General features: G+C 37.0%; 1 protein-coding gene and 1 pseudogene across 1 annotated transcript; both read left to right on the top strand.

The window, feature by feature from the left end:
* Nucleotides 1-913: 913 nt before the first annotated feature.
* On the top strand, nucleotides 914-1,858 carry LOC110148069 (olfactory receptor 10A3-like; annotated as a pseudogene).
* A 5,109-nt stretch (nucleotides 1,859-6,967) lies between these two features.
* On the top strand, nucleotides 6,968-7,912 carry LOC110148064 (olfactory receptor 10A3-like). The gene has a single exon (XM_020909953.2). It carries the CDS (start codon nucleotides 6,968-6,970, stop codon nucleotides 7,910-7,912), a length of 945 nt encoding a protein of 314 aa, XP_020765612.2.
* Nucleotides 7,913-15,444: the final 7,532 nt, after the last annotated feature.

Below are 15,444 nucleotides of genomic sequence, written 5' to 3'. Positions count from 1 at the left end.
AGAAACAGTCTGAGCAAAAATCTCTAACTCTAGAATTAATTTACATAGTTTACAGATCACCTAAGTTAGAAACATCTAAAACAAACCGTTTTTGTGTATTTCTGCAGATTGTTGTCACATTTAACGAAGCCATACACAGTCATTTTGAACTAATGAATATTCATAACAGTTACATGTTTCCCTTGTTGTACTTAGAATTATTAGGTTTTTTATCAAAAATTTCTGGGTAGCTTTTCCCATTTGTCTCCTTTTGATACTTTCATTTAAATAAATTTAAAACTTTACTCTATTAATTTTTATATTGTGTTAAAATATACATTACATAAAATTTATCATTTTTAGGTGCACATTTCTCTAGTAGTATATATTGAATTTTTATACCCATGGAAACTCAAATTGTCTTATCTGTTCCATTTTAAAAATCTTTAAATATTTCTTATTCCAGAGCCTTTTGAATGAAATGAGGAGACTGCTAACCCACATTTGCTTTCTTTTTATGTCGCTACTTTCTAAAAAGAAAACGTGAGCCCAGGCACATTATTTTTTGTGGTCTTTAATTTCATACTTATATAAAATTGGGAATATAGATGATAACTTGATTAATGTTACATGAATGGAATCTAAGTTACAAAATATTCTTATTTGCTTTAACACTAAATCAGGTTTTTAAACTACCTAGCTTTCAATTTGTCATAAAAGTTTGATGCTATTTTTGGGTACTATTTTGTATATATCAGACAAGATTTCTAAGTTACAATAATCGGCCATTCTCCAAAACCGTTAAGCTAAATTTCTATCAGGATGGACTCCTCTTTATATCTTCTGCCCAGATTGGTTGGATTTAAGCTATTGGACTGTGACTTTGTACTTTCCAAGCCATGTTCATAAAAACAACATATGCTTCACTGTTGACATGAAAAGACAAAACCAAAGCTCTATGGTTGAATTCCTCCTCTTGGGCTTTTCTAACTTTCCCAAACTCCAAGAGCAGCTCTTTTGGGTTTTCTTGGTGGTTTACCTGGTGACTCTGATGGGAAATGCGATCATCATAGTCGTCATCTCCCTGGAACCGAGCCTGCATGTCCCCTTGTACCTGTTTCTCTGAAACTTGTCTGTGGTGGATATGGGTATCAGTGCGGTCATTATGCCTGTTATGCTGGTGATCCTTTCCACTGAGAAGATGAGGATTTCTACAGTGGGCTGTTTTGCACAAATGTACTTCATTCTTCTTTTTGGTGTGACGGAATGTTTTCTTCTGGGGGCAATGGCCTTTGACCGATTTGCTGCAATCTGCCATCCTCTGAGCTACCCAATGATTGTGAACAAAATGGTTTTCGTGAAATTAGTTACATTCTCATGGGTCTCAGGGATCACAGTGGCTACTGTGCAGACCACATGGGTGTTTAGTTTCCCCTTTTGTGGCCCCAATGAAATTAATCATTTCTTCTGTGAGACTCCCCCAGTGCTAGAGCTGGCATGCGCAGACACCTTTTTGTTTGAGATCTATGCATTCACTGGCACCATTCTGACAGTTATTGTTCCATTCTTGTTGATACTCTTGTCTTATGTTCGAATTCTCTTTGCCGTTCTAAAGATGCCATCAACCACTGGGAGGCAAAAGGCCTTTTCCACCTGTGCCTCCCATCTCACATCTGTTACCCTCTTCTATGGCACAGCCAGTATGACTTACTTACAACCCAAATCTGGCTATTCCCCAGAAACCAAGAAGCTGATGTCATTGGCTTACACGTTGCTTACACCTCTGCTGAATCCACTGATCTACAGCTTGCGAAACAGTGAGATGAAAAGAGCTTTGATGAAAATGTGGCAAAGAAAAGTGGATTTACATACATTCTGAGTGTGTCGAGAAACCATGTGATATTTGGTCTTGTCTGACTGCACTGTACTTAAATTTAATTATGGTGAAAATAGTTTACATTCCTTCTATGAACATATTAATCTGTTGAGTTCTCCAGGTTTGAAAATATATTAAGGAAATATATCTCTTTAGATAGTGTATTCACATTCACTTTTCATAGATGTATAACTTTGATGACATATGATATAACAATTTATTTATCATTTCCTCTATTGTGAACATACATGTTGTTACTGGACTATTGTCATTAAGATGAAACTTTAATAAAAAACTTGATCCATATGTTCATATGTATTGACATTTTATTTCTGTATGATAGATTCCTCAAACTAAGCTTGGGATGAAGAGTATGTGTAGTTATAGATTTTAATAGCTGTTATAGAATAATTTTTCAAAGTCTTTGTAACTCCTTTAGACTGATCTGAAGTCCCACTCTGGTGAACTATTGAAGTAGAACTTCAAGAGACCAACAAACAGATGAGATTTAATCTCTAGAGTGAAAATTTATTCCATGAACATGTAAATAAAGTTGAGTTGTTCTGGGAGACCAAATCATTCTACTTAAGGGACTCACACAGATTATAATTCAAAACAGAATTTCTCTTGTTCCTGTTCTACATATTTATCCAATGTTGGTGATTAGAGAACTCCATGGGAACTTCCTAAAGTCTTACTTGATTATATTCATACCTTTTTCACTTGTAGACCAGTTTTTAAGACATTTGCTAAATTTCCCTTTGTTGGCCTAAGACACCCCCAATACCTTTCTTATAAACAATAGATGATTTTTTTTCCTGTGGGAACCAATATGGTAAATAAATGTGCATGTTTTCTGTGGTTGCTGAGGCAGACCATAACTTGTGAACTTTCCAACATGATTAATTTCTCATCTTGCAATATTTGGAAGATTTAATGCTTGCTTCTAATTTTAATGTTGCTACTGAGTTGGACAGGACTTTGTGACTGAACAACTGTGAATAGAGAAGGACTCTTTCATTGAATTGTGTTACAAGAACTCCTACTATCCCTAGTTTCTGCTCCAGAGATAGTAGTAAATGGGCAAAACATCCTTTGCATTTAAAATTTTTTTTAATTTTGGCAGTAAACAGTCTTTATAGACAAAAGACATATTTCTACCAAAAATGAGTTGTGGAGATAGAAACCTGATTGTGTTTTTAAAAAAGGATCCCTGAGATGGGATTGATCGGGTATGAATCATTCAAAGTACATATTAAGCAGGCCTCCCTATGCCTGGTGAACTTGACACATTTGTGCATGGGGTGTTATCTGACCATAATAAATGATATGAGAGGGATCCTTAAATTGGATTCTGTGATGAAAATCCCTTCTCCTCAGCATAAGTGGTACATTTCCCACTGGACACAGATTAGATTGAATGAATTTCAAAGTGTTGTTGGCAAATTCATTGCTGCCAAGAGGGGTGAGCTTCCTTAGAGAATGGAACAAACTGCTCAAGAAGAGCAGCAATAAGAAGTATACAACACACACACACACACACACACACACACACAAAGTATACAAAGGGAACCTTCATTGTGGCCTCATCATCTGGTTCTGGACAAAGCCCAGCCTGCAGATTCATTCATCTCTCTTTTGCAACTGAGTCAATGGTCTCATTGTTCAAAACAGTTTAGGCCCTTGATTTTCACAGATACTCAGTGAGATCAATAATTTATGCTTATTTTACAGAGAAAATAATGGAATTCAGGAGGTTAAATTATTTGCTCAAATTATACAAACAAGTTTAGGTCTTTTGATTCCTAGTTTAAAAGTTCTGTTTGAAATCATTTGTAATGATATTTTTCTAAACAATTTAAAGTGTCTGTACATTTCTAGTACATATGATCCAAAATTCTTGGTTGAAAGGGTGGGTGGGAGGGTAACCAGGCTTTTTACAAAGAGGCCTCCATCTTCTTGACCTAGCTTGTGTATATAGGCCCTGCACAAACTGTATGTTCTACACAATCATTCCTCACCCTCTGGCTCACCTGCCTTTGCTCATGCCCTCACCCCACCATTCTCTTCTTTCCCCAGTTAAAACCTTTATTTAGTCTTTGTTTCTACCTGCTATTGGGAAATGTCATGGTGACACTGAATCTTGTGTGAGGAGGTTTCCTATAGATATATGAGGGAGTGGTGCTCCAGGTTAGCTCTCTTGAGCTTTCTCAACTGAAGGTCCAAGTTCAAGCCTCTTTAGCTATTGTGCAAAGACCTGAGGAAGCACATACAAATTGACTGCAAGTTCTCCAGGGATGGATTCTCTGGGGCATATGATTCAATGTCATAATGTTCTGATTCAGTGCGAAGTGCACTGAATCACTGAGTTGTGTTTATGAGAAGGTGGCTTCTGACTAGAGGTGAAACTTCTGACAAAATAGTGATCTTTATTGTCAAAGTCTATAGGTAAAGAAGTTAAGTTTCTGCTGTGCTTGTTAGTGGGTTTTCCATTTGTAGTTCATTGTCTACTGATAGAGATACCATTGAAGTTATGTCTCAGTGCTCAGGAATTACTAGACACAGATAAAGCATTTGAATAAGTAATACTCTTTGGTGTTGATGCTGCTCAATTTCTTTTTTCTTTCAGAGAAAAAGTTGGGACAGTAGAGATGTGTACTTGGAATGCACTAATCCTGAAAACTTAGAAGATTGCAGCTGGGAAGGCACTTGGTAAATAAGTCCAACTCCAGCCTTTTTCACCTGGAAGGTTGATGTGATCTTCCTAAGTATTCCATGTCAGAATAATCAAGAGAGCATTAGGATGCTCTAAGTTACAGAAAAAATGTGAAACACCTATGGTTTGTTGCTCTTTCCATCATGAACATTTTGTTTCATATATTCTTTCAATTAGTTCTTTACAGGTTTTCCACTTGTTTATATGATACTCTAAATTTTCTATTTTCAGCACGTATCCACTTTTAAACTTTTTAGCTGAATACACATTTCTCTTTTTTTACCCCACTAGAAATGGGTTTAAATATTTGATCTTATTTTTATTGATTTAGGTGATTTTTGACAACCGAAATATAATTACTGTGGTTGATGGAGACATTTGATTTTAATACAAGACTCTAGACAAATTCAGATATATATAAGTTAACCCACCATGGCTGTCTGCTGATATTTTAATGATCGGTACCCAAGGCAACATTTTATGTTTTCACTTGCCCCCTTCTGTCTTCCTGGATTCCTCATCTCCCACAGATGTCATTCCCTGGTTTTCAAACTATCACAGAAATCTAGAAGGCCTCCATTGTAGTGCCAAGTTGTCATCAATTACATTTTGACTTGAGTAAGTCAGCCTTCCTCCTGTCTAATTGCCCTTCCACCTCCGACTTCTTGTGATGTATTTCTTCATCTCTCCTCATTTAGACTAACATTTTCCTCACTGAAAACTCTAAGATCATTGTAATTAATCTTGTTCCCCAATAGTGTTTATACTGATTTAACTTTTCATGTAGATAGAATATTCCTTAAAGGTGAGGTCTGCATTTTCCTAAATTTTGTTTTCATTTATTCAAGAAAAAATTGGTTTTGCATTTGTTATGGGTCAGAAACTGTTGTAGGCATTCTTAGTATAAAACATAATCTTTGTCCTCCTGGAGTTTATATTTAATGAAAAAATTATTGTGTATCTGTGCATATATATATACATATATATATATGTATATACATATATATGTATATGTCTGTATTGTCCATGTCTGTATAGATGTATATATAAAAGTAGTAAATACAATGTCTATAGGAGATAATGAAAAAATACAGCATGGTATGAGAGGTAGGAGTTAGAACTACTGGCTTAGGGAGTGAGGCCCTGTTTCCCATTTTAGGTTGTGTGATTTGCTCTCTTCTGAGCTCTGGTGTCCAAAGTGTGCCTTGGAGCATGGAGTCTAAAAATGGCAGATGCTCAATCAATGTTGGTTGAATAATTAATGATTAATTGAACACCTTGATGAGAAATTTAATAGGAAGGAAGAAAGAGAGGGCAGCACAAGGGAACTAGAAGGGAAACTTTTAAATTAAAAGTTTATAATGAGTAAAACATGAGCATTTCCTTAAAACATATGATCATAGGGACGTACCAATGAGAACTGTCCCCCCTACCAATTTCTCATCTGGACGAATTTTCTATGTATTTGTCCAGGTACAGTCTGAGCAAAAATCAACAAGTGTAAAGCAAATTCATATACTTATAGATCATTGAAGGCAGGAACCTCAAAAATAAACCCTCTTTGTGTGTTTCTGCAGTGTTGTCACATTTAACCAAGTCATACACAGTCATTTTGAACTAATGAATAGTTATAACAACTATATATCATATTTGTTAGAATTATTAAAATTTTATAAAATTACATGTGGGTTATCTTTTTCCTTTTGTGACTTCTTGAGAATATATTTTTAATTAAAAATCTGTTAACATTTTTATTATTGTAAAATATATGTAACGTAAGTTTCATTGTCAGTATATGATTCTGTAGCAGTAAGAACCTACTGTAATTTTATATTTAAGGAAGTTCAAATTGTCTTATCTTTTCCATTTTTGAAAATATTTAAATATTTCTCTGTCCAGAGCCTTTTGAATGAAATGACAATAGCCTAGGACCGCGTTTACTCTTCATTTATGTCCCAACTTTCTCATCAGCACAAAACAAATATGAGCCTGGACACCTTATTTTTGTGGTCTTAAATTTCATATTTACATAAAATTAGGAAAATTGGTGATACCTTTAGAAACATTATATAAGTGACACCTAAGTTATAATATATTCCTACTTACTTTAACATTAAATTTAAATTCCAAACTGTTAGTACGATAAACTAAGTTACGATAAAACTTAGATACTATTTTGTATATATCAGATAGGATTTCTAAGCTACAATAATTGGTCATTCTCCAAAACTGCCAAGCTAAATTTCTATCAGGATGGGCTTCTCTTTACATCTTCTGCCCAGATTGTTTGACTACAGACCCTGACTCAGAGCTATTAGACTGTAACTTTGTACTGTAATTTATACAATATGTTTTATAACTATGTTCTTAAAAACAATATATGCTCCACTGTTGACATGAAAATGGAAAACCAAAGCTCTGTGGTTGAATTCATCCTCTTGGGCTTTTCTAACTTCCCTGAACTCGAAGAGCAGCTCTTTGGGGTTTTCTTGGTGGTTTACCTGGTGACTCTGATGGGAAATGCCATCATCACAGTCGTCATCTGCCTGGAACAGAGCCTGCATGTCCCCTTGTACCTGTTCCTCCAGAGCTTGTCTGTGGTGGATATGGGTATCAGTGCGGTCATTATGCCTGTTATGCTGGTGATCCTTTCCACTGAGAAGATGAGGATTTCTATTTTGGGCTGCCTTGTACAAATGTATTTCATACTCACTCTTGGTGTGACTGAATGTTTTCTTCTGGGGGCAATGGCCTTTGACCGATTTGCTGCAATCTGCCATCCTCTGAGCTACCCAATGATTGTGAACAAAATGGTTTTCGTGAAATTAGTTACATTCTCATGGGTCTCAGGGATCACAGTGGCTACTGTGCAGACCACATGGGTGTTTAGTTTCCCCTTTTGTGGCCCCAATGAAATTAATCATATCTCTTGTGAAACTCCCGCAGTGCTAGAGCTGGCATGTGCAGACACCTTTTTGTTTGAGATCTATGCATTCACTGGCACCATTCTGACAGTTATTGTTCCATTCTTGTTGATACTCTTGTCTTATGTTCGAATTCTCTTTGCCGTTCTAAAGATGCCAACAACCACTGGGAGGCAAAAGGCCTTTTCCACCTGTGCTTCCCATCTCACATCTGTTACCCTCTTCTATGGCACAGCCAGTATGACTTACTTACAACCCAAATCTGGCTACTCCCCAGAAACCAAGAAGGTGACATCATTGGCTTACTCTCTCCTTACACCTCTGCTGAATCCACTGATCTACAGCGTGAGAAACAGTGAGATGAAAAGAGCTTTGATGAAAATATGGCAAAGAAAAGTGGATTTACATACATTTTGACTTGCTGAGAAGCCGTGTGATATATATTCACTGTCTGACCAAACTCTAATGTAATAATGATGAACTAGTTTATATTTCTTGATATAAATATATTTAATTTGTTGAGTTCCCCAAGTTTGAAAATATGTCAGGGTATATGTTTCTAAAGGATATTCACACTCATTTTCTCTAGGTGCCTAAGTTTGATGACATATGATATAGGAATTTATTTGCCTATTCCTCTATCATGTACATTCAAGTTTTACCAGATTATTGTCCTTAAGATGATGCTTTGATGAAAAACTAGTTCCATATGTTTATATTTACTAGCATCTTGTTTCTGTAGGATATAGGCCTAGACCTGATGGGATGAACAGTATATGTGTTTATAAATTTTAGTAGTATAAATTTCTTTAATAATTATTACAGAATTACTTTTCACAGAGACTATAAATTCTTCAGAAGGAGCCGAAGGCCCACTCTGCTGCACTAATAGGGTGGAATTCCAGACACTAAGAATAGATGAGATTTTAATTTCTGGAATGAAAACTTGTTCCATGAATGTGTAGACAAGGGACAGTTGTTTTGAGGAGACCAACCTGTTTTGCTTCATGGACTCACACAGATTATAATTCAAAATAGAGTTTCTCTTGGTATTTTTTCATGTATTTTTACAATAGAAATGGGACCTAAGAAGTGGCCCAAGGTAAAGAATTGATAGGACAAGCAAAGTTTTGGGTGCTCATTCATAAAGAAATAATTGCTTGATATACTTTGCAGCCATATTAATGGATACTTGCAAGTTTAGTATTTTCACATATTTTTGAAGAACTGAACTTTTTCTCATTATAAAGTGACTCTTTTTTCCTATTACTGGATCTAGATTTGGGTCCACTTGCCCAGTGCACAGCAATGAAAATCTGTGAACATTAGATCGTTGTGAAAGAAAGTACAGCATTTATTGCAGGATATTAAGCAAAGGAAATGGGCAGCTCAGGCTCAAAAGACCTGAACTCCGTAATGGCTTTCAGGGAAGGATTTTTAAGGTGATATGAAAAGGTGGGCCAGAGGGTGCATGATCAGCTTGTGCTCAATTCTCAGATTTCTTGGTATCAAGGTGAAATTTTGAGCATCATCAGCCTGGTCAACTGGTCTTGGGGCTATGTGCTGTGGTTAGCAGTTTTTATCTGGTAGGGGTCAGCTTTCTACCCAAACAACTTAGGAATGTGTGTCAGAGCTGTATCTATATCTTTCAGGAAACTGGGAATTCAATCACTCTGCTATGTGGTTGATTTATAGTCCAAATTATTACCAGTTTCCCAGTCTAACAGCTATTCTTTGTTACTATATGATCACATTTCATAATCATTAACACCTGAGACAGGCTTTTGACACTTAGGGGAGGCCTGAAGCAAAGTCTTTTATTTTAAGACACAGGGGACACACGCAGAGTGGGGAGTGGGGGCTCATATACCCAAGAAGGTCCTGAAGAGTCTAGTTCAGTTTATGCCTAGTAATATTTCATGCTCTGCAGTTTGTTTTTTTCTGGTGGTATTGGGTTGACAAAAAAGTTCGTTTGGTATTTTCCACAAGCTGGCTCTAGTAGTGTTTACTTGTCTTTAACTTCATTTGGAACAATTTTGCTAGATTGTATTGTGACAGTTGTCACATTAGCATGCATTAAGAAAACAACACAATTGGTGAATTTTTGTGTAGTCACTTCAATACTGAAGATGGAAGAGAAAAGCAACATTTTTGGCTTATTATGCTTTATTATTTTAAGAAAGGTAAAATGCAACTGAAATGCAGAGAAAAGATTTGAGCAGTGTAAGGAGAAGGTGCTGTGACAGGTTAAATATGTCAAAAGCGGTTTGTGAAGCTTTGTGCCAGAGGTTTCTCCATGGATGATGCTCTAGAGTTGGGTAAACCAGTTGAAGTTGATAGTGACTAAATCGAGACATTAATTAAGAACAATCAATATTGTGCCACATGGGAGATAGCTGACACACTCAAAATGTCCAAGTCAGGCACTGAAAATGTTTTGTACCAGCTTATTTATGTTTATTACTTTGATGTTTGGGTTCCACATAGTTTAAGTGAAAAACAAACAAACAAACATCCTTCTTGACCACATATCTGCGTCCAATTCTCTATTTAAATGTAATGAAAATGTTCTATTTTTAAAACGAATAATGATGGGAGGTGAAAAGTGGATTCTATACAGCAATATGGGATGGAAGAGATCATGAGGCAAGTGAAAGGAACTACTACCAACTGCAACAAAGGCTGGTCTTCATCCAAAGAAGGTGATGTTGTGTATATGGTGGGATTGGAAGGGAGTCCTCTATTATGAGTTCCTTCTGGAAAACCAAATGATGAATTCCAGCAAGTACTGCTCCCAATTAGACCAACTGAAAGCAGCCCTCTACAAAAGCATCCAGAATTAGTCAACAGAAAATGCATAATCTTCTATCAGGATACCACAAGACCACTTGTTTCTTTGATTACCAGGCAAAAACTGTTACAGCTTGACTGGGAAGTTCTGATTCATCCACTGTATTCACCAGACATTGTACCTTCAGATTTCCATTTATTTCGGTCTACAAAATTCTCTTAATAGAAAAAATTTCAATTCCCTGGAAGGGTATAAAAGGCACCTGGAACAGTTCTTTGGTCAAAAATATAAAAATTTAAGGAAGATGGAATCATGAAGTCGCCTGAAAAATGGCAGAAGGTAACAGAACAAAACAGTGAATATGTTGTTCATTAAAAATTCTTGGTAAAAATGAAAAAATGTGTCTTTTATTTTACTTAGGAACTGAAGGAACTGTGTGGCCAACCCAATCATATAATTACACAAATTTCCTTTGATTAGCATTTTGGATTATCTTTCTCCATATTTTTATTTTTAACCCATCCTCATGATTTAGATGTATCTCTGCTGAGGAATATTGTAGAGAAAAATAAATCAGGATAGTAGAGTTGGGTTTGAGGTTCAATTTAAATAGGTTTTTTGGGAAGGTCTCCTGGAGAAGATACCCCTTGGACAAAGGGACATGAGGGAATAAGCATTTTGGAAAGGAAGAACCCATGTTCAGGAAAAGCAAAGCAATAGCTGTGGGGTTGAGAATATAGCTGGGGATTTGAGAACTAGCAAGGGACCTTGGTTGGATGAGAGTAAGCAAGAGGATGTAATGGAGATGAGCTCTAAGAGCAATGGGGGAACAGATCTTTTTTTTTTTTTTAATTAATTTTATTCATTTTTGGCTGTGTTGGGTCATTTCAGTGCATAGGTTTCTCATTGTGGTGGCTTCTCTTGTTGCCGAGCATGGACTCTATGTTGTGGGGGCTTCAGGAGTTTCAACGTGTGGGCTCAATTGCTGTGGTTCCTGAGCTCTAGAGCACAGGCTCAACAGTCCTGGCACATGGGCTTAGCTGCTTTGCAGCATGTGTGATCTTCTCAGATCAGAGATCATCTCCTGCATTGGCAGGCAAATTCTTTATCACTGAGCCACCAGGGAAGCCTAGGGAAACAGATTTTAAGCCATGTTGGTAAATTTGACTCCTGCAGTGAGTGGGATAGGGTGCTTTCATCTGGTCCCATCATTTCATGGGAAATAGATGGGGAAACAGTGGCAGACTTTTTTTGGGGGGGCTCCAAAATCACTGCAGATGGTGATTGCAGCCATGAAATTAAAAGACGCTTACCCCTTGGAAGGAAAGTTATAACCAACCTGGATAGCATATTTAAAAGCAGAGACATTACTTTGCCAAGAAAGGTCTGTCTAGTCAAGGCTATGGTTTTCCCAGCATTCATGTATGGATGTGAGAGTTGGACGATGAAGAAAGCTGAGTGCCGGAGAATTGATGCTTTTGAACTGTGGTGTTGGAGAAGACTCTTAAGAGTCCCTTGGACTGCAAGAAGATCCAACCAGTCCATCCTAAAGGAGATCGGTCCTGGGTGTTCATTGGAAGGACTGATATTGAAGCTGAAACTCCAATACTTTGGCCACCTCATGCGAAGTGTTGACTCATTGGAAAAAAACCTGATGCTGGGAAGGATTGGGGGCAGGAGGAGAAGGGGATGACAGAGGATGACATGGCTGGATAGTATCACTGACTCGATGGACATGGGTTTGGGTAGACTCTGGGAGCTGGTGGTGGATAGGGAGGCCTGGCGTGCTGTGGTTCATGGGGTCGCAAAGAGTCGGACACGACTGAGTGACTGAACTGAACTGAACTGAGCAGAGGCATGGGAGGAAGAAGGGGGAAGTTCAGAGGCTATGGCAATAATTCAACTGGGAGACAAAAGGAACTTGGATCAGGATATTAGCTTTAGGAAGAGTGAGAGCATGCTCAATTGCTCAGCTGTGTCTAGCTCTTTGTGACCCTATGAACAGTACCCTGCCAGGCTCTTCTGTCCATGGGATTTTCCAGGCAAGAATAGTAGAGTGGGTTGCCATTTCCTCCTCCAGCGGATCTTCCTAACACAGGAATAGAACTTGTGTCTCCTACATCTCTTGCATTGGCAGATGGGTTCTTTACCAACGAGCCAACTGGGAAGCCCTTTTAAGAAGAGTGAGAGTGTTCAAATTTGATACACCGTACTTAGAACATAGTGCTTTAGATAGATTATGGATTTACTATGGGTTGGAAGGAAAAGGGGATGACAGAGGATGAGACGGTTGGATGGTATCATCGACTCAATGGACATGAGTTTGGGTAAACTCCTGGAGCTGGTGATGGACAGGGAGGCCTGGTGTTCTGTAGTCCATGGGGTCACAAAGAGTCGGACACAACTGAGCGACTGAACTGAACTGGGAGGGAAAGGGTTTCCTTGGTGGCTCAGATAGTAAAGAATCTGCCTGCAGTGCTGGAGATGGGTCAGTGGAAATGAATTCAAGGATGACTCCTTGGTGTTTGGTTTGTGTAACTAGAAAATTTAAGCTACTGCTACCTGGAACGGGGGATGCTAAGGGTGAACAAAATTTAGGACAAGACTAGAAGTAAAGTTTTGGAGACATTAATAAATGAAAATCTGGTCATTTAATATAAAAGTTCATTTCTTAATAGTCTATAGTTCATGTCCAACTTTGAGTTAGCAAAAGATAATGTCAGAATGTTTCTGAGTTTCCAAGACCTTAGTTTCCTTTCACTATATTTGGTTGTTGTTCTGAAGTTTTATTGCAAAGTGTATTATGTGTGTGAGTACCAAGAATTTGGATTTATTAATTGTTTCCTTTATGACAGACAAACACATAATCAATTTTTGTAAATATTTTATAAATGTTTTAAGAGGAAAATATAGTTAGCCACATAAGATGTGTTGTTTCTTACTTACAATTACTCTCATTATCATCTTATAAATAAAAATTTTATTATTAAATATTCTCATTTCTATGTCTTTGTTGTCTATATTGTCTGTCAATCATTGAGGAAGTTCTGTTAAATCTCCAGATTATTATTTTTTTCACCTTAGTACTATTGCCTTTAAGATATAGCCTGATATTAATATTATTTTCTTTTTATCCCCTTTAGCTTGTATCTGTAATTTTTCTATACAGTTTTGATTGAATTCTAATGTACACATAGGAAAGTGTGCAAATCATAGCTCTACATATTGATGACTTCTCACAATTGGCACATCACCTGTGTTACCACCACCTACAGCAAGAAATAGAATATTTCAGTATTTCAGAAGCCCCCATGGAATTGATGGGGTATGAATCATATATTAAGTAGCATCTCCCATGCCTAGTGCACATGACTGGCTCATAAATAGGGTGTTATCCCACATAGTGAATGATATGGAAACATTCCTTGGATTGGATTCTGTAATGAAAATCCTTTCTCCTCAGAGTAACTGGGACATTTCCCATGGGACAGAGATTAGATGGAACGAAACTCTAAGTGTAGTTGGCAGCCTTGTAATTGCCAGGAAAGGTGAGATTCCTTGAGAATGGAACAACCTACACCAGGAAAGCAACAATAAGTTGACAAAGGGAACCTGCATTCCAGACTCACCATCCAGTTCTGGACAAAGCCAAACCTGCATATTCATTCATTCTTCACTCTTTTGGCACTGAACCAATGGCTTTAATTGTACAAGACAGTTTAGACTCATCCTTGAGTCCCTTGATTTTCATAAATATGCAGTGGAGATCAATAGTGTTAATGATTATTTTACAGAGAATGTAATATAATCGGGAAAGTTAAATGATTTGCTCAAATTGGACAAGCTAGTCCAGATTTTTTGACTGCTGATTTAAAGACTCTGTCAATGAAATAAAGTTTAATCACATTTTTCTCATAAAATTTTCAGTGGCTCTATATTTCTACTACAAAAGATAAAAAGTTCTTGTTGGGTGAGAGGGCATCCATGCTTTTTATTTTACAAAGAGTCTTCTATCTACTTATACTAATTTATTTCCCACTACAGCACTAACTGTACAGTCCATCCAATCATTCCTTGCCCTCTGGCTCACCTGCCTTTGCTCACACCCATTCCCCGCACTCTCTCCTTTCCCCATTTTCATTCTTTATTCAGTCGTTTCCACTTCCTGTTGGGAGATGTCTTGGTGAAGCTGAGTTTCTTGTGTTAGAAGGTATCTGTTCCTTGTAGGAATACAAAGGAGAGGTGCTCCAGTTTAGCCCTCTTGAGCTTTCTTACCCTAAGGGCCAAGTTCAAACCTCCTTAATTATCATGTGAAAATACAAGAAAGCATGTATAAAGTGATTGCAAGTTCTCCAGGGGTGGATTCTCCAGGGCATGTGATTCAATGTCATATAATGTTATAGCATCAATGCACAGAATCTCTGACTTGTATTTATGAGAAGGTGGCTATTAAGTGGAGGTGAAATATCTAACAAAGTAGTGTGAACTTTACATTGACAGAGCCAGTAGGTACAAAAGTGAAGGTTCTTCTGTGTGCTTGTTAGATTTTCACTTACAATTCATCTTCATCTTATAGCTGGAAATGCTACTGAAGTGATGTCTCGGTGCTCAGGAATCACTAGACACAGATCAAACATTTGAATTGGTAGACTCTTTGGTGTTGATGCTGGTCAATTCCTTTTTCTTTTCAGAGAAAAACTTTTGGTAGTAATTAGAGATGTAAGTACTTTTCATGCACTAATCATCAAATCTTAGAACTTTGCAACTGAAAGGGAATTTGGTAAATGAGTCCACTTCCTACCTTTCCAGTTGGAGGACTCGAACTTAGAAAATGGAGTGATCTGCCCAAGTATTCTACGTCAGAGAGTTATCAAGACAGGATTATGATCTTCTAAGTTATAGATAAAATGTGGATCATGTGTGGTTATTTGCTCTTTCCATCATGAACATGCTTTTAAAAAGTCCTTTAAAAGTTTTCCATTTTGTGTATATAATATTCTAAATTTTCTAGTTTAAAAATCTATCCACTTTAAAATATTTGGAACTGAATACACATTATTTTTTTCTCTGTTAGAAATTTAGGTATTTGATCCTGCAGTTTAAATTACTAAATTTAGGAGAATCTTTACATACAAATATAATTATTATGGATGATACA

The sequence above is a fragment of the Odocoileus virginianus genome, chromosome 10 (assembly GCF_023699985.2).
Source record: "Odocoileus virginianus isolate 20LAN1187 ecotype Illinois chromosome 10, Ovbor_1.2, whole genome shotgun sequence".
Classification (NCBI taxonomy): Eukaryota; Metazoa; Chordata; class Mammalia; order Artiodactyla; family Cervidae; genus Odocoileus; species Odocoileus virginianus.
The sequence above is the reverse complement of the archived record's forward strand: the minus strand, read 5'-3'. Positions and strand labels throughout refer to the sequence as shown.

Bases quoted from the DNA above. Each gene is read 5' to 3' on its own strand.
- LOC110148064 (XM_020909953.2), top strand. From the start codon at position 6,968: ATGAAAATGGAAAACCAAAGCTCTGTGGTTGAATTCATCCTCTTGGGC.